General features: G+C 39.4%; 1 protein-coding gene across 3 annotated transcripts in view; it reads right to left on the reverse strand.

Annotated features, from left to right (window-relative positions):
- GTF2F2 (general transcription factor IIF subunit 2) overlaps window positions 1-24,793 on the reverse strand; it is a 206,927-nt gene that overhangs the window by 79,227 nt on the left and 102,907 nt on the right. For all 3 annotated transcript variants that reach the window (XR_014818865.1, XR_014818864.1, NM_001243628.1), the window contains 1 exon segment: window positions 688-787. Coding sequence is in view for 1 of the 3 variants with exons in the window: in NM_001243628.1 (NP_001230557.1) it covers window positions 688-787 (100 nt within the window). In the remaining 2 variants the exon portion in view is untranslated.

Raw genomic sequence — 24,793 nt, forward strand, 5'->3', positions numbered from 1 at the left:
CATTGCTTCTCCATTCCAATGCCATAGTTTGCATCTATTAACCCCAGACTCTTGAGTCCATCCCACTTCCTCCCTCTCCCCTCTGGCAACCACAAAGCTAATAGTTTTAAGGATACTGATTTAGGAGTTCCCATCGTGGCACAGCAGAAACAAATCCAACTAGGAATGATGAGGTTGCAGGTTTGATCCCTGGCCTCGCGCAGTGGGTCAAGAATCCGGCATTGCCACGAGCTGTGGTGTAAGTTGCAGACGTGGCTCGGATCTGGCATTGCTGTGGCTGTGGAGTAGGCTGGCAGCTACAGCTCCAATTGGACGCCTAGCTTGGGAACCTCCATACGCTGTGGGTAAGGCCCTAGTAAGACAAAAAAAAAAAAAAAAAAAAAAAAAAAAAAAAAAAAAAAAAGGATACTGATTTAAAACATTAGCAACACTGAAAAATGAGGTGTTTTATTTCTTTGGAATACTTTTTTCAAGAGGCATTTGAAAACTGGTTGCCCTCTTCTCAGTGTGACTTAGGTTACAGAGTGAACTTTCTTTCTATGCTTGGCAAATGGTTATATTATTCCTCACTTAGTCTAGATAATGCAAGCACCTGACAGCACGGGGTGCGACTGCTGAGGTCCTTTCGAAACCTAAGAGTCTGTGATAGTCAAGATGGAATAGAATAAAAGAGACATGAAGACTTACATTGTATTGATGATTAGCAACAGGTTTGTAATTGGTTGTCACGACTTTGTCCAGTTGTTGTGAGAGCCTTACAGGTTTAGAAGATTCTTCTATTTGTAATCTGAAAAACAGAAGGCACTGTTAACAAACGTGTTTATTACAGTGAAACTTTATGAATTATTCCTGTTGTTTTTCTTATTCAAGATCTAGTACTTAATATGAAAGGAAGATACTGGCCTTAATTCTTCAAAAACACACTGAATATGTATGACTCCAATATAGAAATCAGATCATAAACTAAACACACAAACCATTTCATTTTAATTCTACAACGTCCTTCTAAATCTACACTATACAGTCAAACCTAGGTAACTTTTAAAATGAAGAAGCTAATCAGTTTTAAATTCCTGGAAAAAAAAATCTTCATGTAAAAATGAATTAAACTACAGGGTCTAAAACTAATGAAGGTATTAATTCAAAACTTCTACTCATTTGGTAAGAGAGAAATATATGATAAAAAGATGACACACCTGCCCTCAGGATCCCAGCGGCTAGCAGCTGCTTTGCTGGACAGTGCAGGCAAGTAACATTTCCATCATCACAGAAATTTCTACTGGACAGCACTTGTCTACAACTATTGGAGGACTCTAGCCAACTAAACTTAAAAAATAACTAGAATTCGCTTGTGGTGCAGTTTGTTAAGGTTCTGGTGTTGTCACTGCAGTGGCTTGGGCTGCCGTTGTGGCATAGGTTTGACTGCTGGCCTGAGAACTTCTATATGCTATAGGCGTGGACAAAAAAAAAAAAAAAATTAAAAAGTAACTAAAAATACCACTTCTGCAAAAGAGCTATAAAATAAATATATGACACTACATACAGTAAAACATAACATTTTTAACTAGTATACGTCTGAGAAGATTTTGTTTTGGACTAAACAGTATCATGTCCAGTGACTCACATTCAATTATTTCTTTATTTATGTGTGTATGTATCTGCACCTCCAGCATGTGGCAGTTCCTGGGCCAGGGACTGAATCTGCACCAAAGCAGCAACCCAAGCTGCTGCAGTGACAACACTGAATCCGTAACCTGCTGTGACACAAGAGAATTCTTCATTTGCTTCTTATTTTTAAAATTAGATTAATTCTTTTGGTTTATGAGCGCAGCGAATAAAACAAATTTTAAGAGGAAAAAAGCACAGCTTTCTAAAGAGGCTATCTTTAAAGGACAAAAGGTATCATTTGTACCTTTAGACTTCTCATCAGCAAGATATCAGAATATAAGACTATATTCAAAGCACTACAGGAAAAAAAAAAAGCCAAGCATGTCTAGGTAAATTATAATTGAAGAATGAGAGTAGAAGGAAAGTATCTTTGTACAAAAACAAAGTTGAACATTCAGAGATCCCCATAGGGAGAACTATTCAAGGACTTCCTTCAGTAAGAAGTAAAGTGAACCCAAAAGAAACCAGTGGGATATAATAGTCACAGCAAAGAAACTGAAAACCATGTCATAAAACTGACTTACTTGATGCATACAAAAAAAAGTTTTTTTTTTTTTTTTTTTTTTCGTAAAGAGAGTGGAACTAACATGAAAGACGAGAAGAAAGAAATCAGAATGAATGCATTTAAGATTTCTGCATGTTTTCTAAATTTCTGTTAGGCATCTTATCACTTTTACCATGAGATAAGGAAGTATACTTTCATAAAGGAAAAAGAAATATCAAACTAAAAGAAGGTTAGTTTGAAAGCCATAAAAAATTGGTCATTTATCATGTATTACTTCTTTTAATGGGACTTCAAATTCTTTGATTCAACAGAATAGGAACTAAAAATAGTTTTCATCTGAAATTTTTTTAAAGGGAATAAAAACAAAGGTACCTGCTTATACAACATTCTTACGATTTAATTCCTTGGATGAAGTCATTTCTGTTTATTTCTGCCTATTTTCTGGTACATAATACCAAATTCCTCAGAGGATATTAGATATCTACCAATTGTTTTTCTATTTATTTTATTTATTTATTTATTTATTTTTTTGTGGCCACACCTTTGGCATGGAGAAGTTCCCGGGCTAGGGATTGAACCCACCCCCACAGCAGCGACCTGAGCCACAGCAGTGACACCAGATCCTTAACCCGCTGTACCACCCGAGTACAGTCATTTCTGTATTAAAATATAAATATTTTAATTCTTCTAATTATTTATAAGTCATATATATTCTTTAAATACATAAATCATTACTTTATGAAGTATAAAAAAAGTACTCTAGAAATGTCTTTAGAAACTTACTGTATATGTACACATAAATTGTATGTGCTTTGTTTTTCATGTGCTAAATAAACTTTCTATGAACAAGGAAGACGGCACTAGTTAGACTTCTAGAAGAGAGACGTCCACCCAGAGGTGGACTTGGGCTTACAACCCTTCAATGGCCTCGTAACTGTTCTTGGGGGACACACAAGCTCCTTTCCATGACTGCATGTCCCTCTGGGATCTATTCTGTGCATATCTCTCCAGCTTAATACACCCTTCTCCCACGTCTGCATCCAGCTGCAGCTGTGCTACAACCAGACTTTAGAAGGGCCCTCTTACTGGAAATCATCTGTCATATGCTTACTGGGCACCTATCTCTGTGAAGAAAAAACTGGCTCTGGTGGAAGACAACTGTTAAACAAATGTTTATCTCTAACCAATTATCTGCAGGACTAAGGAGGGACGGGGTTGGTATTATGACTACTGACCGTGTGCTGCAAAGAAGCAGGACAGTTCCTGTTTATAAAGAGGTAAGGCAAAAAAAAAACTGGCCAGAAATGACTCCTCCGAATTGAGATGTCTCAAAGGGACTAAGAGATAAACCTTTAGAGAGAAAAAGTGACTGAAAATAGATAGAAGAATGTTTACAAAGAAGTAGACAAACCAAGCATGTGTAATGCTTTGAGCTAAAAAACCAAAAACCAAAAAAACAACACTTACTTAACTAAGTGGCAGTCTGTTTCTGAACACCTCTCTGTGTTCTAACCTTAGCCCTATCCCTTAATGCAATCACTTCTCAGGGGTCTGTTCTCTCTAAATGATAATCTACCTGTTATGCTGCCACTAAATTATCTTTCCTGTTTCAATCACCTCACTCCACAATTCAAGCAGGGAGGCATGAGCTAGCTTCCTCCTTCCATGCTAAATGATTATTCCATTACTTCACAATTTGAAAATTCCTTGGGGTTTCAGTTTGTTTAGGTAAGTATGTCTTTATAGACGGCAGCTTATTCTTGTCATGCTCTTATACTAGAATTTATTTCCAACCACTGCATCTTGATTCAGGATTATGTGGCATACATTCCTTTCAATTCTAATGCAACAGTTCTAAAAGCCAATCTTATCATCCATTGAGTGCCATGCCATTTGCATCCTCAAAGTATTTAGTATTTTAAATATATAAAGGAAAACAATGACTTAACTTTTCAAAACTAAAGAGCTCATATAAAATTTAACCTTTTTATTATAAATTTCGAAAGTCAATTCTAAGGGTTTTATTTTAATTAAAGGAGGCTACCTTATGATTCAAAACTCAAAAGGTTAAACTATGGACTGAAAATGTAACACATTTTTAAAGAACTAAATCTTAAAATACTTTAATTAATCTGAATAGTTTAAAATAATTTAGCAGGGTTCTTTACTTAACACTAAATAATTCATTTAACATGACCTCATGAAGTGTCAGAACAATTTGCAACTCCATTTCACCACCCAACAATGCACCAAATTCAACAGCCCTGACCTCAACATGGCTTCAAAGTCAAAATATGGTTTAGCTGGGCTTGTAAAAAAACAACATAATTTGGAAATACTTGGTTTGTACAGCTGAACAGCAAACTACATCCCAAAGTTTCAGGCTGGACTCTGAGGAAGCTAAAAGTTTTACTATCACAACCATTAAAAAAACGGCTCTTAACTTTTTCGGAAAAATTTAAAACATGGTGTTATTTTCAAGAAGTAGTAATAGGGAGTTCCCTCGTGGCGCAGTGGGTTAAGGACCTGGCACTGTCACTGCAGTGGCTCAGGTGTCACTGCTGTGGTGCAGGTTCAAACCCTGGCCCAGGAAATTCCACATGCTGTGGATGTGACAAAAAAAGAAAAAGAAAAGCTCATTGAGTTTATTTCAGAATTAGCAGTTCTCTTATAATAACTATAAACAGACTATAACCTTTAAAAATGGTGAATTTGGGTATACTTTGTTTTACACCTGAAACTTACGTAATATTGTGCATCAACTGTATCTCAAAAAAAGTAATTCTCCTTGATGCTCATTAATCTTTCAACTCGACCAATTCTACACACGCACAAGCACAGGCAAAGAAGAGCACTTTCTCCTTTGTAAAACTGACAAAAAGATGCCTATTAAGTCAAATATCACTGGTCAGTAGGCTATAAATCCTGGTGCACAATCATCCTTCTTAAAGTTACTTAAAAAGATCTTCATTATACTTTACTAAGATTCATGCACTATAGTGGGAATTCAATTCTCAAAGTCTTTAGTATATTTTCAAAATTAAAATTCATTAAAAGTCAAATTCTATTGCTCTAAGCTGTTGGCAGATTGGGGAAGAGAGGTCTACAAATTTTAGTCAGTAGATCCTTCATTTACCTTGGTGCTAAGTACAGTGCCTCTTATGTAAAAGTAATTCAATAAATATCAGTTAAGCAAATCAACAAATGACACCTTTACTGGACAACTAGATCACAAAGGAAAGGCCAAATCCCATATTAACAAATGCCTGATTTTATACATGGCGACTACTCTCTTGCCCAAGTGAAACACCCTGATACTGCCTTGCTCATCTGGTTATCGACTATAAAATTTAACCACAAAAACAGTGACGAATGTTTCCATAAGCAACTGCCAATGTAGAAGTCATTTTATAATGTAAATATCATTATTTTAGCTCTCATCTATCCTTTGTACTCTAGCTGCATTTTTTTTTTGTGTGTGTGTGTTTTTGTCTTTTGTTGTTGTTGTTGTTGCTATTTCTTGGGCCGCTCCCGCGGCATATGGAGGTTCCCAGGCTAGGGGTCTAATCAGAGCTGTAGCCGCCGGCCTACGCCAGAGCCACAGCAACGCGGGATCCGAGCCGCGTCTGCAACCTACACCACAGCTCACGGCAACGCCAGATCGTTAACCCACTGAGCAAGGGCAGGGACCGAACCCGCAACCTCATGGTTCCTAGTCGGATTCGTTAACCACTGCGCCACGACGGGAACTCCTCTAGCTGCATTTGACTACAATTTATGCTATTCTTAAAATGACAGCTTTCACCAAAGAAGGTCAATTTTCTCAAGATGTTGATTTCATTTTTGAAAGAGAGAGAGTAAAGCAGTGAAGGAGGTAAACGGTGCCTTCCAAGGAGAGAAGGAGGCTGACATTTGCAGGGTGAGAGCGAAAAGTCTCCCAGCAAGTAGAAACAGGAACGTCCTGTGACGAGAGCACACACGTTTGGCCCAAAGTCAGACAACGAAAACTGAAGTTTCAGAAGGCCCAGCTTGGGCAGAAGGCTGGGAGAAAGTCCAGGTGAGGTAATACCCAGGTGTGTGCTGAGCTGACTGACTAATGCAAAAAAATGTTCTAATGATGCCTAGTGTTAAGACATTTATAGCAACTTTTACCAGGACAAAGAGAGCTTCTCAGAGGAATAGTAACAGTAGTAAATGTTAGTCAGAATGTGGATTCGAAAAAATTTTAACATTTGCAATTGATAAGTAATCAAAATATATCTGGCAGGACTACTAGAATAATTATAGATATTACATATTAAAATTAAGTAATTTAAGTATCTCTTACAAATATTTGTTAATTATTTGTAAGCTTCATGAGAACAGGGACCTTGCTCATATCCCTAGGGCCTAGAAAAGGCATGCAATTTAAATGTGCTGATAGATAAGAAAAAAAGGATGAGAGAAAGAAAAATTTTAGGTTGCATTTATTTTAGGGTTGCACCCATGGCATGTGGAAGTTCCCAGGTTAGGGGTCAAATTGGACCTGTAGCTGCCAGCCTATGCCACAGCCAAAGCAACGCCAGATCCGAGCCTCGTCTGTGACCTACACCACAGCTCACGGCAACACCAGATCCTTAACCCACTGATCAAGGCCAGGAATCGAACCTGCGTCCTCATGGATCCTAGTCAGATTCGTTACCACTGAGCCACAACGGGAACTCCTCGGCTCCTGCATTTAATCAGGGATGGTAATTTGGTTGTCCAATCCTAAGATTTACAGTAATAAATGCTAACACTTTAGATCTGGCATTTAAGAGAAGAGAGTGTAAAATAAATTAAGGTTTAATTTTCACTCTGTAGGAAATACCCAATAAAGGAAAAAAGTCCATTATCTACTTGCACTGTCCAGCACAGTAGCCACTAGCAATACACAACGATTTAAAGTTAATTGAGGAGTTCCCGTCGTGGCGCAGTGGTTAACGAATCCGACTAGGAACCATGAGGTTGTGGGTTCGGTCCCTGCCCTTGCTCAGTGGGTTAACGATCCGGCGTTGCCGTGAGCTGAGGTGTAGGTTGCAGACGCGGCTCAGATCCCTCGTTGCTGTGGCTCTGGCGTAGGCCGGCGGCTACAGCTCCGATTCGACCCCTAGCCTGGGAACCTCCATATGCCGCGGAAGCGGCCTAAAGAAATAGCAAAAAAAAAAAAAAGACCAAAATAAAGTTAATTGAAATTAAAACCCCAGTTCCTTAGGAACACCCGTCATCGTAACTGTTCACACACTGGGTAACACATACACATACTGAACACCTCTGACCCTGCGGGTCGTTCTACTGGATAGCGCGAAAGGATCACAAACGAATGTCTACACGGGTCTGTAGCACAGTAGAGAGTAACAGGGAGAGGTGGGGGCTGTGGAGAAACAGAGCCATGGGCAACAAGCCCTCAGCACCAGCTGACTGTTACTCTGCAGGAAAGCAAGACCACGACCACCAGGTCTTCCAACTGAGCAAGAAAATGCAGAGTCAGATTTTTATGTGAAATCATTTATTAAACACTGCCAATATAATACAATTTTTTAAAAGGTCAATCCTCCTCTCTCCCCAAGCAAAACAAAAACCCCTCAAACCCAAAAAACACAAACACTAACTCTATCAGGCCACTAGTTAGCAGCCCTCTGATCTATATACCTGTATCCCAGGGGCCTTTTGTTTGTTTGTTCGAAGCAAAGCAGCAGCAAAGATTTAAGAAACAGGAAAGCTATGACACAACTGCATCATAACCAACTGGCATCAAGACCACGCGGATTTGTGGAAGGACCAGCAATTTTCACCTGCCATCCCACGCCACCATCCTGAGATCCATGGGCTGGCTGACGGGCTCTCCTAGACTGCTCTTAGGGGAGTGCCTTTCAGCTGGTGCTCGGACTAAGAGTTGACTATATCTCCTATATAATACAGCAATCTGTTTGGTTTGGGCTTTTTATAAAACTAGCAATTTCAGGATTCAACCTCACAGCTTCCTCTTAAGGAAAGACTTAACACTGAGTTGAAGTCTTCTGCATGAGAATAATATAATTCAAATTGCTAATTAAGTCCCAGTATAAGGGTGACTTCCTCATGATCACAGAGCTTGTCAGAGGCAGAGAGGGGGAACCCCCCCCACAAGATTCCTTGTCCCGTGCTCTTCACTTACATCACTGCTTCGTAAATAATAATGAAGCAATCCAGATGTCTTTTCATTTTGGTAAATATATACTACCTCAATTAAAAAATTTTTTTATTTTATTTTTTTAATTTTTAAATTTTTTTTTTTTTTGGTCTTGCCTGTGGCATATGGAAATCCCCAGGCCAGGGATGAAATCAGTGCCACAACAGCAACCCAGACTGCTGCTGTGACAATACCGAATCCTTAACCTGCTGTGCCCCAAGGGAACTCCATGCCCATTTAAGCTATTTATAGCTATTTAAGAAAATATATTATGTCCAAAATATGCCCATTATGTTTGTTAGCAAATTGTCCAGAGGAACCTACACCTAGCGACGGAATGCTGATGTGCAATGGACTTTGTTAATTCGTTAGAAATTAATAGACACCCACAAGGTTTCGGTATGTACTGAATAAGGTAAAATAAATGGCAGTGTAATAAAGACATTTTATAGGTGTCTTGGTATTCTTTTTTAATTGCTGCCTAATTTTTATTTTTCATTGAAACCCTGTAAGACTGTCAATCCCTTAATTTTCACTTCTCCAGGAAGAGCATAAACCATCAACATTCCAGAGAGTTATCTATTTAAGCTCTGTTGGCTAATGACAAAGAATTTCTGCTCAGTAGACCAAAAAATAATTCTCTTACCGATGCCCAGAGCATTTTTACTATCTTAGGTAGCTTTCTTTCCTCTCACATTCTTTCCTTATTATCCTGAACTTGAAAGCATGTTCAGTGGATACATGTAGCCTAAGCAGTAGCATCACTTCGCAGTCACCAATGCTCTGGTTGCAGGCAAGTACTACAGATGCCCAAACGGGAGCAAGGGGGTCAGGGAGAAGCACACACAGCTGGTTCTTGTGAGTTTTGTGCAACAACCAGTATCTAAGCTTTGCACTGCCTGAAGTGTTCAAGTAATTATAAATTTTGGTCACTTGCAACTTATCCATTGCAATGTGTTTTTTCTTTAGTCGGAGTCAGGCATAATTTCTTCACCATCTCATTAAAGCCAATTGTTTTTCACCCTGGAAAGTCTGGACTGCAGTGTGAGTGTGTGTGCGATGGGGAAGGGGAAGAAGCGGGGCAGGCAAAAAGGAAAGATGCGGCAGAAGGAAGCAACAGCAGTTGACGTAAAAAACCCCTTACTGCTTATGCTTTTCCTGTTAATCAAATCGCCCAGTCCATATTTTAGCACAGGAAATAAAGTAGAAACACATGAGGAAAAAAAAAGTTTAGCTAATCAGAGACCATTTATTACTTCTCAATACATGACTAAGTAGCTACTCTTTCTATGCTAGAAATGAAATTACCATAAATTCCAATGGATGATGAATGACAAAAACACAAGTTTTATCTTTAAGAATTTTTCTTTTCTTTAATTTTACGGCCGCATCCGAGGCACATGGAAGTTTCCGGGCCAGGAATCGAATCCAAGCCACAGCTGCAGCTGAGGCAGGAGATAGATGGGCTCTGGGACAGACAACGGCAACTAGCCTCGTATTTATACTTCCTGAGACAGGAGCTAGGTGGACTCCGGGAAAGACACTTACTACCAGCCACCCATCTCTACTATAAGACAGAAATGACAACAGGCACAAGGCAAATAACTGCTACTCGCCTTCTGTGAACTTGTTAGACAATGGTGATGACAGGACCAGAAGAGGGGCTGAGCCCCGCTGGGGCAGAACAAAGAAGTCACGTACTCCCCATCCTCAGCATCAGGGAGACCCCCAACTACGCATGCGCAGAGAGATGCCTCTGGGTCAAAAAGGGAGGCGGTGCCAGGCCATAATAAGTCTGGATAACCTTCCCATCATGTTCTGCTTTGAAATCCATCTTGGCCAAAATGTGTGCACGCAGATCGGGGGAGGGCCCTAGATCTGGTGGGGGTGAAAGATAAAACAAGTTAACTGGCCCAAGGAAGACAAAGACCCTACAGAAGTCATTTAAATCACCTCTCTGGTGTGCGCCTCATTCAGGGGGACGCCTGCACCCTCTCCTTTGGGTGTGTATTACAGCTTTACTTCTGCCTCAGAAAAACAGAATAATACTCTGTATTTCTGTGCTCTCCCACATGTTGTGCTGTGTTTCTAACAATAACTTTATACCTGTTTTCGCAGTCAGCCTCCTTGAAACATTCTCGCTTTCAACAGGAGCAAGAATCAGGCTAATTCTACTTCTAGCCTCTAGCTGGTTTAGTGGCTAGAATTCCTGGTTTTCATCCAGACTGCCCAGGTTCGATTCCTGAGCAGAGAATTAGGATGCCACTTCAAGCCATCACCCACTGCTGCCTCTCCGAAATCACAGCAACAGCAGATCCTTTAACCCACCGCATGGGAGATAGCCGCTGGTGGGACGCGCCTCCACGATGACCTGAGCAGCTGCAGTTGGATTCTTAATCCACTGCACCACAGTGAGAACTCCAGAAACTTTCCACTTTATTACCCTTATCCATACTCGGAGAAAAGTAGAAAGCCTAAATAATTTGGTATGATTCCTGGGGGATGAAAGCTTATCTATCAAAAGGACTAGAAACAGTATTTGTAATTTATACGGTCAGTCAGTCCTCTGTGTCTGAGGATGCAAAACTCGTAGATAACAAGGTCCAGCTAAATGTAAATTTTTTGTTTTTGGACATCCTGCGGCATATGTCACTCTCAGGCCAGAAATCAGATCTGAACCTCAGTTGTGACCTATGCTGTGGCAATGCCAGATCCTTTAACCCACTGTGCCGGGCCGAGATCCCTGGCCTGGTGCTGCAGAGACACCACCCATCCCGCTGTGCCACAATGAGAACTCTTTATACAAAATGGTAACCATGAATTTTGGTGCCTGCAGGGGATTGTGGGAGTCCTGGAACCAATGTGGCTACCCAGGGACAACTGTATTCAAAAAAGTAATAAGAAATATCTTCTGTATTCAGTTTCATGCTAGTAATTTTGCATTAAAAAAACTGGAGGAGTTCCTGTTGTGGTGCAGGGGAAATGAATTCAACTAGTATCCATGAGGATGCAGGTTCCATTCTAGGCCTTGCTTAGTGGGTTGGGGATCTGGTGTTGCCATAAGCTGTGGTGTAGGTTGCAGATGCAGCTTGGATCTGACATTGCTGTGGCTGTGGTATAGGCTGGCAGCTGCAACTCTGATTCAACCCCTAGCCTGGGAACTTCCATATGCCTTGGATGTGGCCCTAAAAAGCACACACACACACACACACACACACACACACAGACGCGCGCGCGCACACACACACGAAAAAAAGCAACAACAAAAAATGGAGAGTAAAGCAAACTATGGCATACAGAATGACTCTGAATAATGCTTACCTTAGAAAGACAGTATCATGGTATGGCAGGGTCTGAACCCAGACTCTGGTTTTAAGGTCCAGTTATATATACCACTAGTTGTTACCCTGGTCAAGTTAATCAATCTCTTTAACACCTTGGTGCCCTCACGGGAAAAAATGATTATAATAATAGAAATAAGTGAGATAATATTACAAAACACTTAGTAACTAACACTTTATAAAACACCAGTAGGGGAGTTCCTATCATGTCAGCAGTAACAAACCTGACTGGTGTCCATGAAGATGAGGGTTCGATCCCCGGCCTTGCCTAGTGAGTTAAGGAACTGGTGTGGCTGTGGTGTAGGCTGGCAGCTCCAGCTAAGATCTGACCCCTAGTCTGAAAACTTTCATATGGCATGGGTGTGGCCCCCAAAAGACAAACAAACAAACAAAAACACACATACTGGGGGGAGGAAGGGAAATTTAGGGGGATGGGAATTAGAGATACAAACTATTGGGTATAAAATAAGCTATAAGGATATCTTGTACAACATGGGGAATATAGGCAATACTTTATAACAACTATAAATGTAGTGTAACCTTTAAAAATTGTGACTCACTATACTGTAAATCTCTAACTTATCTAATATTACACAGCCATTACATTTCAGGTGAAAAAAGCAAAAAACAGAACAAAAACCCCCATTTAATAACCGGTCTGTCCCACAGTATTGTATCCAGTCCATTTTAGCTGCTATTGTACTTGCTGTAATCACTGAAGCACCCTCACTAGACAGAAATGCATGGAAGTTATTTGAATAAACACAACTTCTAATAATTCTCTGCTTCACTGATTAGATTTTAAAATCAAGACTCATGGAATCTGTGCTCATTCTTTTTCTGATGGGGAATATTGGATATTTGGCTACGACAGATTAAAAGCACTTTCTCTGATCTCATCTGTTGTTTTCAAGGATAAGAAAATTTCTTTCTAAATGCCACTCAGCTGCAGGTAAAATGTGTAATGCTCATGGAAATGCTAATTAGAACTAATTATACTTTAACCACAGTACCAAAAGACGCATTAAAAATACGGTAGCTTACAGTTTGGGGTAACTATTCATACATCAGATTTTAAATATTCCCTGAATTTTAGATGTAGTCAAAATATTTTTTGGAGTTAAACCTTAGGGCATTCAAAACCAGTCTCTCATCTATGACTTTAAGCAGCAGTGACTAGAATGTGTGTCTAAGTTTTACAAAAAAAAAAAAAAAAAAAATGCATTTGAGCAGAACATTAACTCATAACCTATTTAAAGCTAAAACTAATTTAAAATTAAAACTATTAAAAATTAAATAGTCTCAAAAATTATCTTTCCCCATCATATTAAAACATAATTCAAGGTGCTTATGTATATTTCTTCCCAAAAGATAGGGTCACATCCAGACAAACCGCACAGTGGTTTGCAACCGAAGAAAACTTACTCCTCTCTTTTCCTTCATTGTATCTCTTTGATTGAAGCTAGTATCCAATTTTTCACCGCCTTGACCTTTTTGGCTGATTGTATCTAGATTTTCTATATAGCTCTAGGTTATTCCATATGCGTTATTTTACCTCAATGGCCATATAGGCTAATGCATTCAGAGAACATTAAACAGTAAAACTTGGGCTCCTTTTTGCCCACAATCTTTAGGAATTAGTTTAGATTTCCATATTCTTTAAATACTTTGTCCAACACTTATCTACAACCACCCTCATAAACTTCTGTGTGAGGTGGATCCACTTGGACAGGATTCAGAGAGCTTTCTGACATCACCGGTTCGCTCAGAGCATTCAGAGGTCACCGTCCACCTCTTCTCCCCATCCCTTCCATCAACAGAAGGTGGGTTCTGCCGAAGTACTATTTCCAGGGATTCTCGCTGCTTATACTCTCCGCCCATCTAGGGAAGTGACTCCTGTCTCTGCTTTCCTGTGGCGCCCCCACACACCACAAGAGCCCACAGAATTCCACAGAGACCTGTGAGCCAGAGGGACGACTGGGTGAGAGAACACGAGCCAAACAGTCATTCCGTGTGGTGGCTCATGTGGGGGACTGGGGACTGCCAAGTCCTCGAATATTCTCAAATCATATCATACACATCTGGATTAAAAATATTTTCATAATCAAGTATTTAATAGAATGCAAAAGCTTTTTCTCTTCACTAAGGATTGACATGCACCCAACAAAAAGACCAAAAAAAAAAAAAAAAAAAAAAAAAGGATTGACATGTATCCCTTATTTTAAAATTGAATTTGGTTTGGGGAGTTCCCGCTGTGGCGCAGTGTTAACAAAGGATTCGGTGTTGCCATGAGCTCGGCTCAATTCTGGTGTTGCTACGGCTGTGGTGTAGACCGGTGGTTGCAGCTCCGATTCAACCCCTGGTCTGGGAACTTCCATATGCCACAGGTGTGGCCCTAAAATAATAATAGCAAAAAAAAAAAAAAAATTGAATTTGGTTTTGAAAACTTACAAAAGTCTCACACAAGTTTTACCCTTGTGGTCAAATTCTTTAAAAAGAAAAAGGAAAACTGCTAAAAATTACTGTTCATAAAATTAACTCAGTTTCATAACAGAAACATTAATGCTCATGTGTTTACTACATTGATAAAATGCTGAGCGTAAACAGTAAATATACTAAGATTTTCTCTTTTCACAATTTTGTCAGTTGTGTTACCAGTCCTCTCAAGAGACATTCAACCCCTACTTCTGTAAGCTCCCCAAACTTCTAAACCAATGACTGATAAAAAGGCTTCCTCTCTGTTATCATTTGATGGAGAATTCTGAACACTGACATGAAGCTGGCAACAAGCAAATTTTCTCTTACACAGAGCCTATGGCTAGATTTATTAAGAATTGAATATATATCATCTTATTAGTTTAATAAAATAATTTTTTCTTGCTATTAGTGGAGGGAAGAAAGCATTATATGCTTTTTCTAAATATAACATTACCTGGTTCAATTCTAACCTAGATTTTTTTATAGCTGGTCTTAATATATAAAGACAAAAAACTTAGCACACAGGAAAGGGGTTTCTAAACAAGATGTGGGCAGAGACAGTTCTGATGCTTTATAGAATTGCAGGCTTTATGAGTTATTTTACTTGCATAGCTAGCTCTATTTAAAAGCAGCTTTACCTTTCAGTCACTTATTCTATAGCTTATACCTCCTAGAAAAGATGAGGGCATTAGGCTATTCTTCATGTAACTCTGGTTAGTCACAGAAAGACTACCACTATGAACCCAAAATAAATTATAAAAATGTTTTCTGCATCATCAACATTCATGGATGATTTTACATAGACTACTTATGGCCATGGTGCATATTCAAGAAGGATGGACAAAATCATTTTATTTTGCTAAACTGTTGATATGATGATCTGGGCCATTTGTCTTTTTTTTTTTGTCTTTTTGTCTTTTTTTTTGGCCTTTTTCTAGGGCTGCTCCCATGGCATATGGAGGTTCCCAGGCTAGGGGTCTAATCGGAGCTGTAGCCACCGGCCTACGCCAGAGCCACAGCAACGCGGGATCCAAGCCGTGCCTGCAACCCACACCACAGCTCACGGCAACACCAGATCCTTAACCCACTGAGCAAGGGCAGGGACCGAACCCGCAACCTCATGGTTCCTAGTCGGATTCCTTAACCACTGGGCCACGACTGACTGGAACTCCGAGGGCCATTTATCTTTTTAAATTTTGCTTTGGCAGACATCTTTGTTGAGGCTGAATACCAGTAGGAAGCATAAACCCCTACATTATTTTTTCCAGTTGCTGCTGCAATTTTTTTTTTTTTTTTTTTTTTTGGTCTTTTGTCTTTTTAGGGCTGGACCCTTGGCATATGGAGGTTCCCAGACTAGGGGTCTAATTGGAACTGTTGCCACCGGCCTACATCACAGCTCACGGCAACACCAGATCCTTAACCCACTGAGTAAGGCCAGGGATTGAACCCGCAACCTCACGGTTTCTAGTCGGATTTGTTTCCGCTGCACCATGACGGGAACTCCTGCAATGGTTTTATACAAAGCTCTTTTCCCCAGTTTCCTGTAGTAAGAGCAAAGTTTATGTTTGTGGAAAAAAATCCAAGGCGACGTACTCAATCAGCAACTGACCCTACAACCTTAGTCTCCCGGTGCAATCCATTCAGCAACTGAGTTAGGTAGGAAAAAGTGAACTCCATACGTACGTACGTCTATGTACATACGTACATTTGAATGAACACATTCTAAAATATGCCTATGTTTCTTCAGGTTCAGTATTTACACAAAGAAAGAAATTAGAATTTGAACTTGCTGTTTTTTTCTGTAGATTAAAATAAGAACATAGATGACTAAAGGAAAGCAGGTTTCTGTGAGTTTCGTTCACACACAAGGTAGGGGTTAATACGGTGTGTGTGTGTGTGTGTGTGTGTGGTCTTAATACGGTGTGTGTGTGTGTGTGTGTGTGTGTGGTCTTAATACGGTGTGTGTGTGTGTGTGTGTGTGTGTGGTCTTTTTTGTCTTTTCAGGGCCGCATCCGAGGCATATGGAGGTTCCCAGGCTAGGGGTCTAATTGGAGCTACAGTTGCCAGCCGACACCACAGCCACAGTGATGCCGGATCTGAGCTGCTGCGTCTTCGACCCACACCACAGCTCACAGCAACGCTGGATCCCCAACCCACTGAGCGAGGCCAGGGATTGAACCAGCAACTTCATTGTTCCCAGTCAGATTCGTTTCTGCTACGCCATGATGGGAACTCCTTTTTTTTTTTTGGTCTTTTGGTGTGTGTTTGATAAAAGCGATTTAGGTGTGAAATAAACTGAGTGGTTTAAAGTGAGGCTTTGTACGAACCTTCCTACACTGCTGGGGTGTGTGTGTGTGTGTAAACTGGTGCAACCATTACGGAAAACAGTATGGAGGTTACTTCAAAAATGAAATACAGAACTACTTTATGGAGTTCCCGTCGTGGTGCAGTGGTTAACGAATCCGACTAGGAACCATGAGGTTGCGGGTTCGATCCCTGCCCTTGCTCGGTGGGTTAAGGATCCGGCGTTGCCGTGAGCTGTGGTGTAGGTTGCAGACGCGGCTCGGATCCCTCGTTGCTGTGGCTGTGGTTCAGGCCAGTGGCTACAGCTCCGATTGGACCCCTAGCCTGGGAACCTCCATATGCCGCAGGAGCGGCCCAAGAAATAGCAAAAAAAAAAAAAAAGAACTACTTTATGATCCAGCAATCCCACTCCTGGGCATATGTCTAGAGAAAACCATAATTTGAAAAGATACACGCACCCCAATGTTCACTGCAGCACTATTTACAACAGCCAAGACATGGAAACAACCTAAATGTCCATCGACAGTGGAATGAATAAAGAAGATGTGGTACATATACACAATGGAATATTACTCAGCCATAAAAGAGAACAAAATAATGCCATTTGCAGCAACATGGATGGACTTAGAGATTATCATATTAAGTGCAGTAAAGTCAGAGAAAGATAAATATCATATGAGATCACTAATATGTGGAATCTAATAAAAAATGGTACAGAAGAACTTACAAAATGGAAACAGACTCAAAGATTTCAAACCAAATGGTTACCAAAGGGAAGTGCTGTGGGGTAGGGAGGGATAAATTAGGAGGTTGAGATTAACACACACACACACACATATATATATATACTACCATATATAAAAGAGACAACTAATAAGGACCTACTTATAGCCCCAGAAAATCTACTCAATACTCTGTAATAACCCAAATGGGAAAAGAATCTGAAAAAGAATGTATAACTGATTCATGTTGCTGTATACCTGAAACTAACACAAAATTGTATGTCAATTATAGTACAATAAGATTTTTTAAAAAATAAAGTGAGCCTTAGCATATTTTGAAACAGATGGCACAGAAATAATTTTTATATCATTTAAGAGATCAGATTCTTGAAACTGTGAATTCAACCACCACAAACAGGCTATACTGTCTTCTCCAAATAACATATATTAGAGAATGTGTATTTTCTGCAAGGTACATGTTTACACCATGTGAAATCCAAAGAAAACACATTTTAAAAATGAAAATAGATTTATGTAACTGTTAGATTCAGTAGTGACTGAAGAAACTTAGAGTGGGTGTGTAGGAGGGGAAATGAATGACGTAATGTAGTTCAAAGAGGCTGACCTAACGGAAATCAGACAATTAAAAGGCTGGAAAAATTACTGTGATGCAAAATACTTTCCAATTTTCATATTTATTATCCTGTAACTCGAGGGCTTACAAACCAGAATTATTTTAAATGGTTTGAAGCTAAGCACCCAAGATTATTAAGCTGGCCCAAATGCTAACCTCTGATCACTTTCTTTTACTCCTAAAAATATTTAGGTTAGGGATTAAATAAGCTGCTTAGGATGATAGATGCAATGTTTCTCTAGCCAGTCCCTGTGATATATACTGCAAGTATGAATCATTTTTCCAAATTAAAGTGTCTATGATCCTATGACTATGTGATGGGTGCCAAGAGAACACAACAGTGGAATCAAACAACTTCTATTCAGCAAATTTAAAAATACTTCTGCTACATTCCAGTTGCCTCTGAGTAGAAATCAGAAATATTAGCTGCATATCATGTCAAACTGTAAGAAGCTACCCAGGCGTACACCAACCAAGACACTGTTGCCATGGTGACTAAGCAAATACAGCAAATGGCTACTTCATTAGTGAATCCCTGAAAATATAAATGCTGGGAAATATCTGGCAGGATATGGCCATCATTGGGAGCTGGGATTCGGAGAGAATTTCTGAAAAGATAAGGTAAATTTTAATATGCTATTTTAGCAGCCTTTGAAAAATTGAGAGATTTTGGTTCTAACTTGAACCAAATGAAGCGGGGAAAAATGAGAACAGTGGTTAGGCTCAAGAGAGGGTGCTCCATTTAGGAGCAGCTGCTGTGGTACTGATACTGATGTTAAAGAGTGAGAGTCACTTAGACTGTCATTTAGGACGTCGAAGGGAGAGAGGAGGACGCCCTACTGACTCACTGCTTCAGACTTTTCACTCTGAATGGGGTTCTGGCCCATATGGTTTCACTTTCTCTCCATCAAGAACAGAGGGGTAAGAAAGACTATTTTTGCCTATGTTTCAATGAATTCAGACTTTACATTCAACGAATTTAGACTTTACATTCAAGAATGAAAATAGAAGCTAAAAGTTCCTGATGTGGCGCAGCAGAAACGAATCCGACTAGCAACCCTGAGGCTGCGGGTCTGATCCCTGGCCTCATTCAGTGGGTTAAGGATCCAGCATTGCTGTGAGCTGTGGTGTAGGTTGCAGATGTGGCTCAGATCTGATGTTACTGTGGCTGTGGTGTAGGCCGGCAGCTGTAGCTCCGATTAGACCCCTAGCCTGGGAACCTCCATATCCTGTGGTATGGCCCTAAAAAGCAAAAAAGAAAAAGAAAAAGAAGAAGAATGAAAATAAAAGCTAGATATGAATTTCTATAACATAGCAACAAAAGATTAATGCTAGAATTAGATCTATGTCAAACTTAAGTTATCTTGCATTCCACATATTTCTATGAGACTGGAGTAAGAGCTCCAGTCTCATAGAAATAAAGGCTGCAAACTAAAACACCCAAATGCTTTTATCTTTTCTTTATGAATTTACAATGCCTCTCAGAACTTTTAACTGACACCATATAGGAAGGAACTAAAGACATGCTTATCTTTTAGTATCTCCTAAATGTTAGTTGTACAAATATTATATTGATACATCATACTATGTTCATTACATAAATGATGCTAGTTATAGTATGACTTTTGATTAAAAAATTTACTATAGTTAATGTACAATTATTATGTAAGTTACAGGTGTACAATACAGTGATTCACAATTTTTAAAGGTTATACTCCATTTATAGTTATTATAAAATATTGGCTTTATTCCCCTTATTACACAACATATCCCTGCAGCTTATTTTCTATCTAAGTTTATAACTCTTATTCCCCACCTCTATCTCGTGCCCCTTACCGTTTCCCTTTCCCCCACGAACAACCACTAGTTTGTTCTCTTTATCTACAAATCTGCTTCTTTTTTTTGTTATATTCACTAGTTTGTTGTATTTTTTAGATTCTACATATAAGTGGTATCACTTAGCATAATAACCTCCAAGTCCATTCAAGCAGCTACAAATGGGAAAATTTCATTCTTTCTGTGGCTGGGTCAACTTTCTAACTCCTACTAAATACTAGGCAACTCTCTGCTTGTTGTCATCCTTTTTTTGATTGGCCTAAACATCAAATTTAAAAGTCACATTCGCTAGACACCTTGGTTTATCCTCCCAGATTTTGATTAGGATTTTGTAATTCTATCCTCCTTAGCCCAGTGACTCATACACACTACACCACAGCAGACTCTGCCCTTAATTCCTATTTGAATGGCTTTTTCATCAGCATTGCTCAAGACACACAAATTAAACTGGAATTACCTTGTTATGCCAAACCAAGCTATTAGGAGTCAGTTGTTAAAACACGGAAACTCCAGGAAAGGGCTCACTGTGAAATGAAGATTAATTCTGACAGCAATAAGGAGACTGAAGCAGGGCAGGAGAGACTGGTGTCAGGGAGGGCAGTGAACGAGGCTGAAAAGAAGCTGTGCAGCCCCAGGGAGTGGAAGGACAGAGCAGCACGTGAGTCCAGTAAGTGTACGTATGACACTGAATTCAAGAGGTTCTGGAGGAGAAACCAATATGAAAAGGCCCAGTGTCAGGTACTGGAGGAGAAACCAATATGAAAAGGCTACCGGCTATTGCAGGAGTGGGCAAGACAGACGGCTACCCACACAAAAGAGCTTCCAGAACTTTTGAGGATCCCCGGGCATTCGCCACCTTCTTTTCTATCCTCGCACCTTTTCTGTCTGGCAAAGTTCTCCCTGGGCCATCACCTCCCCAGCAAAGCCAGCCTTAACTCCCGAGGTGGCGGCTCTGTTTCTCACGTCCTTTCCTCACAGCTCACAGCTCTCACCGGCGGAGGGCGGTATTCCCACAGGCACCTGCCAGGGAGTGCTGAGAGCATCACGCTCAAGAAGGAAAAACAGTCCAACGGGCCTCAATTCTATCTCACCTAATACATTCAGACTGTCCATTACCTGTCAGGGACCACCGTAACTACTGAGCTGCACTCCTTTTAAAGTTCATTAGCAAAAACTAGAACAGAAATCTTCAATGAAAACAAACGAAGGCAAGATTATCAGAGAAGAAACCTGACTCAAGCAAAGGTTTCATGATACTTGTTTTTTAAAATAGTTTTGTTAAGGTATATGTGACAAACAATAAACTGCAGATACTTAAAGTGTAGAATTTGGTAAGTTTTCACATTTGTGCATACCTGCGAAACCATGTGATACTTGTTTCAGAAAAATTGCCCAGCCTTACAACTTAGGTTCTTCACACTGCATTTTTGTTTTCCCCATGGAGGAATCAATAAACTCAAACTGAATTTTTTAATGGAACAATGGCTATGTATATATGTATTATGTGTGTGTATACATATATACACACATACAAACACTATGTTTATGTATTTATATAAAATCTCCTATATTTCATATGGTAATGAAATGTTTTTTAAATGTCAGTATACATTTGCAGGCAATATAATTATATACTTAAAAAAAGAGAAACAACTGAAGACAGACTAGAAATAGTGCAAATACACGAAAGAAGCTTTCCTCTATTCCAGCTATATATTATTTTTAAAGGGAAAAGTTACAATAGCAACAAAAATATAAATACATTGGGCAACTCTTACCAAAAATGTTCAACTATTACAAAGAAAACTACATTTTGTTACTGAAAATATAAAGAAGGCCTGAATAAATGGAGAGAACAACTGTGTTTCTAAATAGGAAGATTAAATAAGTTAAGAAGCTGATTCTTTCCAAATAATTTTATAGGTTTAAAATTAGAATTTACTGGAATTTTCTGAATTTGCACAAAAAAATTATTCTAAAATTGACAGGGAAGACTGAACAGATAAGAAGAATTAAGGAAAACATTTTCAGTATGACTGGGCCACTTTGCCGTACAGCAGAAATTGACAGGACATTGTTAATAAACTATAATAAAATTTTTTAAAAATTTCTTTTTCAGGGACCTAATTAAACTTAATAGCTTTTGCACAGCAAAAGAAACCATAAAACAAAAAGACAACCTATAGGCTGGAAGAAAATATTTCCAGATGATGCAAATGACAAGGGATTAATTTCCAAAATATACAAACAGCTTATACAGCTCAATATCAAAAAAATAAACAACCTGGAGTTCCCATCGTGGCTCAGTGGTTAATGAACCTGACTAGGAACCATGAGATTTTGGGTTTGATCCCTGACCTTGCTCAGAGGGTTAAGGATCTGGCGTTGCCGTGAGCTGTGGTGTAGGTCGCAGACGTGGCTGGGATCCCAAGTTGCTGTGGCTGTGGTTCAGGCCAGTGGCTACAGCTCCGATTGGACCCCTAGCCTGGGAACCTTCATGTGCTGGGAGTGCGGCCCTAGAAAAGACAAAAAACAAACAAACAAACCCAAAAAACCAAAAACCAATCAAACAATGGGCAGAAGACCTAAATAGACATTTCTCCAAAGAAGACAAACGGATGGCCAACAGGCACATGAAAAAATGCTCAATACTGCTATCAGAGAAACACAAATCAAAACTACAACGAGGTACCATCTCACAGCAGTCAGAATGGCCATCTTTTAAAAGTCTGCAAATAACAAATGCTGGAGAAGGTGTAGAGAAAAGAGAATCTTCCTCACTGCTGTGGGAATGAATATAAGTTGGTACAGCCACTATGGACAACAGTATGAAGTCCTCAAAAACTAAAAACAGAATTACCATATGATCCAGCAATTCCACTGCTGGGCATATATCCAGACAAAACTGTAATTCAAAAAGATACACACACCCTTATGTTCACAGCAGTACTATTCACAACAGCCAAGACATGGAAACAACCTAAATGTTCATCAACAGATGAATGGATAAGGAAGCTGTTGTACATACATACAAATGGAATACTATTCAGCCTTTAAAAAGAACAAAATAATGCCATTTGCAGTAACATGGATGGAACCAGAGATTTTCATACTAAGTGAAATAAGTCAGAAAGAGAAAGACAAACAGCACAGGACATCACTTTTATGTGGAATCTAAAATATGACACAAATAAGCCTATTTATGAAACAGAAACAGACTCACACAGATAGAGAACAGACTTGTAGCTGCCAAAGGGGAGGGGGGAGAGGAAAGGAGGGACTGGGAGTTTGGGGTTAGCGGATGCAAACTATTACATGCAGAATGGATAAACAACAAGGTCCTACTGTATAGCACAAGGAACTATATTCAGCATTTTGAGATAAACTATAATGGAAAGGAATATTTAAAAGACTGTATGTATAACTGAATCATTTTGCTGTATACTTGAAACTTACACAGCATTGTAAATCAACTATACTTCAATTTTTAAAAGGTTAAAAAACATTTTCAGAAAAATAATGGGGATCATAATACTCCAGGCATTAAAATATATTAGAGTTCCCGTCGTGGCTCAGTGGTTAATGAATCCGACTAGGAACCATGAGGTTGTGGGTTCGATCCCTGGCCTTGCTCAGTGGGTTAATGATCCGGCATTGCCGTGAGCTGTGGTGTAGGTTGCAGACGCGGCTCGGATCCTGAGTTGCTGTGGTTCTGGCGTAGGCTAGCGGCTACACCTCTGATTCAAGCCCTAGCCTGGGACCCTCCACATGCTGCAGGAGCAGCCCAAGAAATGGCAAAAAGATAAAAATAAATAAAACAAAATGAAATATAAATAAATGGCAAAAATTAAAATGATACATTTATGATATAAAACTACAATGCTGAAGTAGAAAAGACTGCTTAGAAACAAATCCTATGATGTGCAAGAATGAAATTTATGATAAAGTGGTGTCACGAACCTAAGCAAATAAAGTGCTCACAAGAGGAAAAGCTCCACCCTCCAGGATATGCCCTAGAGGGCAGGCTTAAGAGACATCTGCAGTGAAACAGGAACCGATGGCACACTTTTAGAGCCAAAGTTCTGTAAGGCACAAAAGGATGCATGATTAAAAATAAGTCTTTCCCCAGACATCCAGATCTTCTCCCTGGAGGTAACCACTGACACAATTTCTCATGCATACTTCAAGATGCGTTCAATGATACTTCATTTCTAAAGAAGCTGAGCGGAAATGTTTGGCCTGTGCTCTAATAGCTACTATCTTTGGATAGCTACTATCCTGTTACTGGCCAATGTTATTCTTATGGAAAAAATTAATTGTGGATGGGGTATTTAAAAGAAATAATCATAGTTTCCAGTAATTTTACCTTACCATAAATGTAAAAACATAAGCCAGTCATTTCAAAAACAGACATGTGAAATAGTTTAGATTATAGATGAAATACTGATCAGGTTAAACACAGCATTATATTATTCCTGTCCAGAACCACTTATATCAGAATCATCGGGCTGCTTGTCAACAATGCATATGTCATTGTTAACAATGCATAGTCCCAGAATAAGACCTACTGAGTCAAAAACTCTGGGGACTGGGCCCTAGAATCAACACTTGTAATAAAGTTCCCAGGTGATCGATACACACAGGTAGAAGCCTGATAGTGACTGGGTACTACATAAGCCCTGTAAACACAGCAACCTTGCTTTTTTTCCGTATTTATTTTAGGCATAGTACTGAGGATAATGCCTAACAAAGAAGGTATCCCATTGTATATGCTGAAGCCTTAATGAAAAGATATTGGAGCTTAACTGCTAAGTATCTTGATATATTGTTAACCTCAACTGATTCTGAAACTCCATACTTCATCCATGAGAGTAAGCAGAGAAACAGCTTTTAGAGTTCATTAAGTTGTATGACTCAGTTTCATGGCAAAGCACTTGGAAAGATGTCAGAGAATTTAATTAGCAATACTTTATTGTGTATCTGAGCTCCAGAGAGACGGTACAGTGTATCATGTACCAAGGACCAAATGACCCAAAAGAAGGGTTCCAAAATGAGATATTCTACCTATTTTCTATTTTATGATTTATTAAACACAGTGACATCTGTCCCAACCAG

The sequence above is a fragment of the Sus scrofa genome, chromosome 11 (genome assembly GCF_054392235.1).
Source record: "Sus scrofa isolate SSC_HxYL_T2T_F1_AM1 chromosome 11, Sscrofa_HxYL_maternal_Yorkshire_Landrace_v2.0, whole genome shotgun sequence".
NCBI lineage: Eukaryota > Metazoa > Chordata > Mammalia > Artiodactyla > Suidae > Sus > Sus scrofa.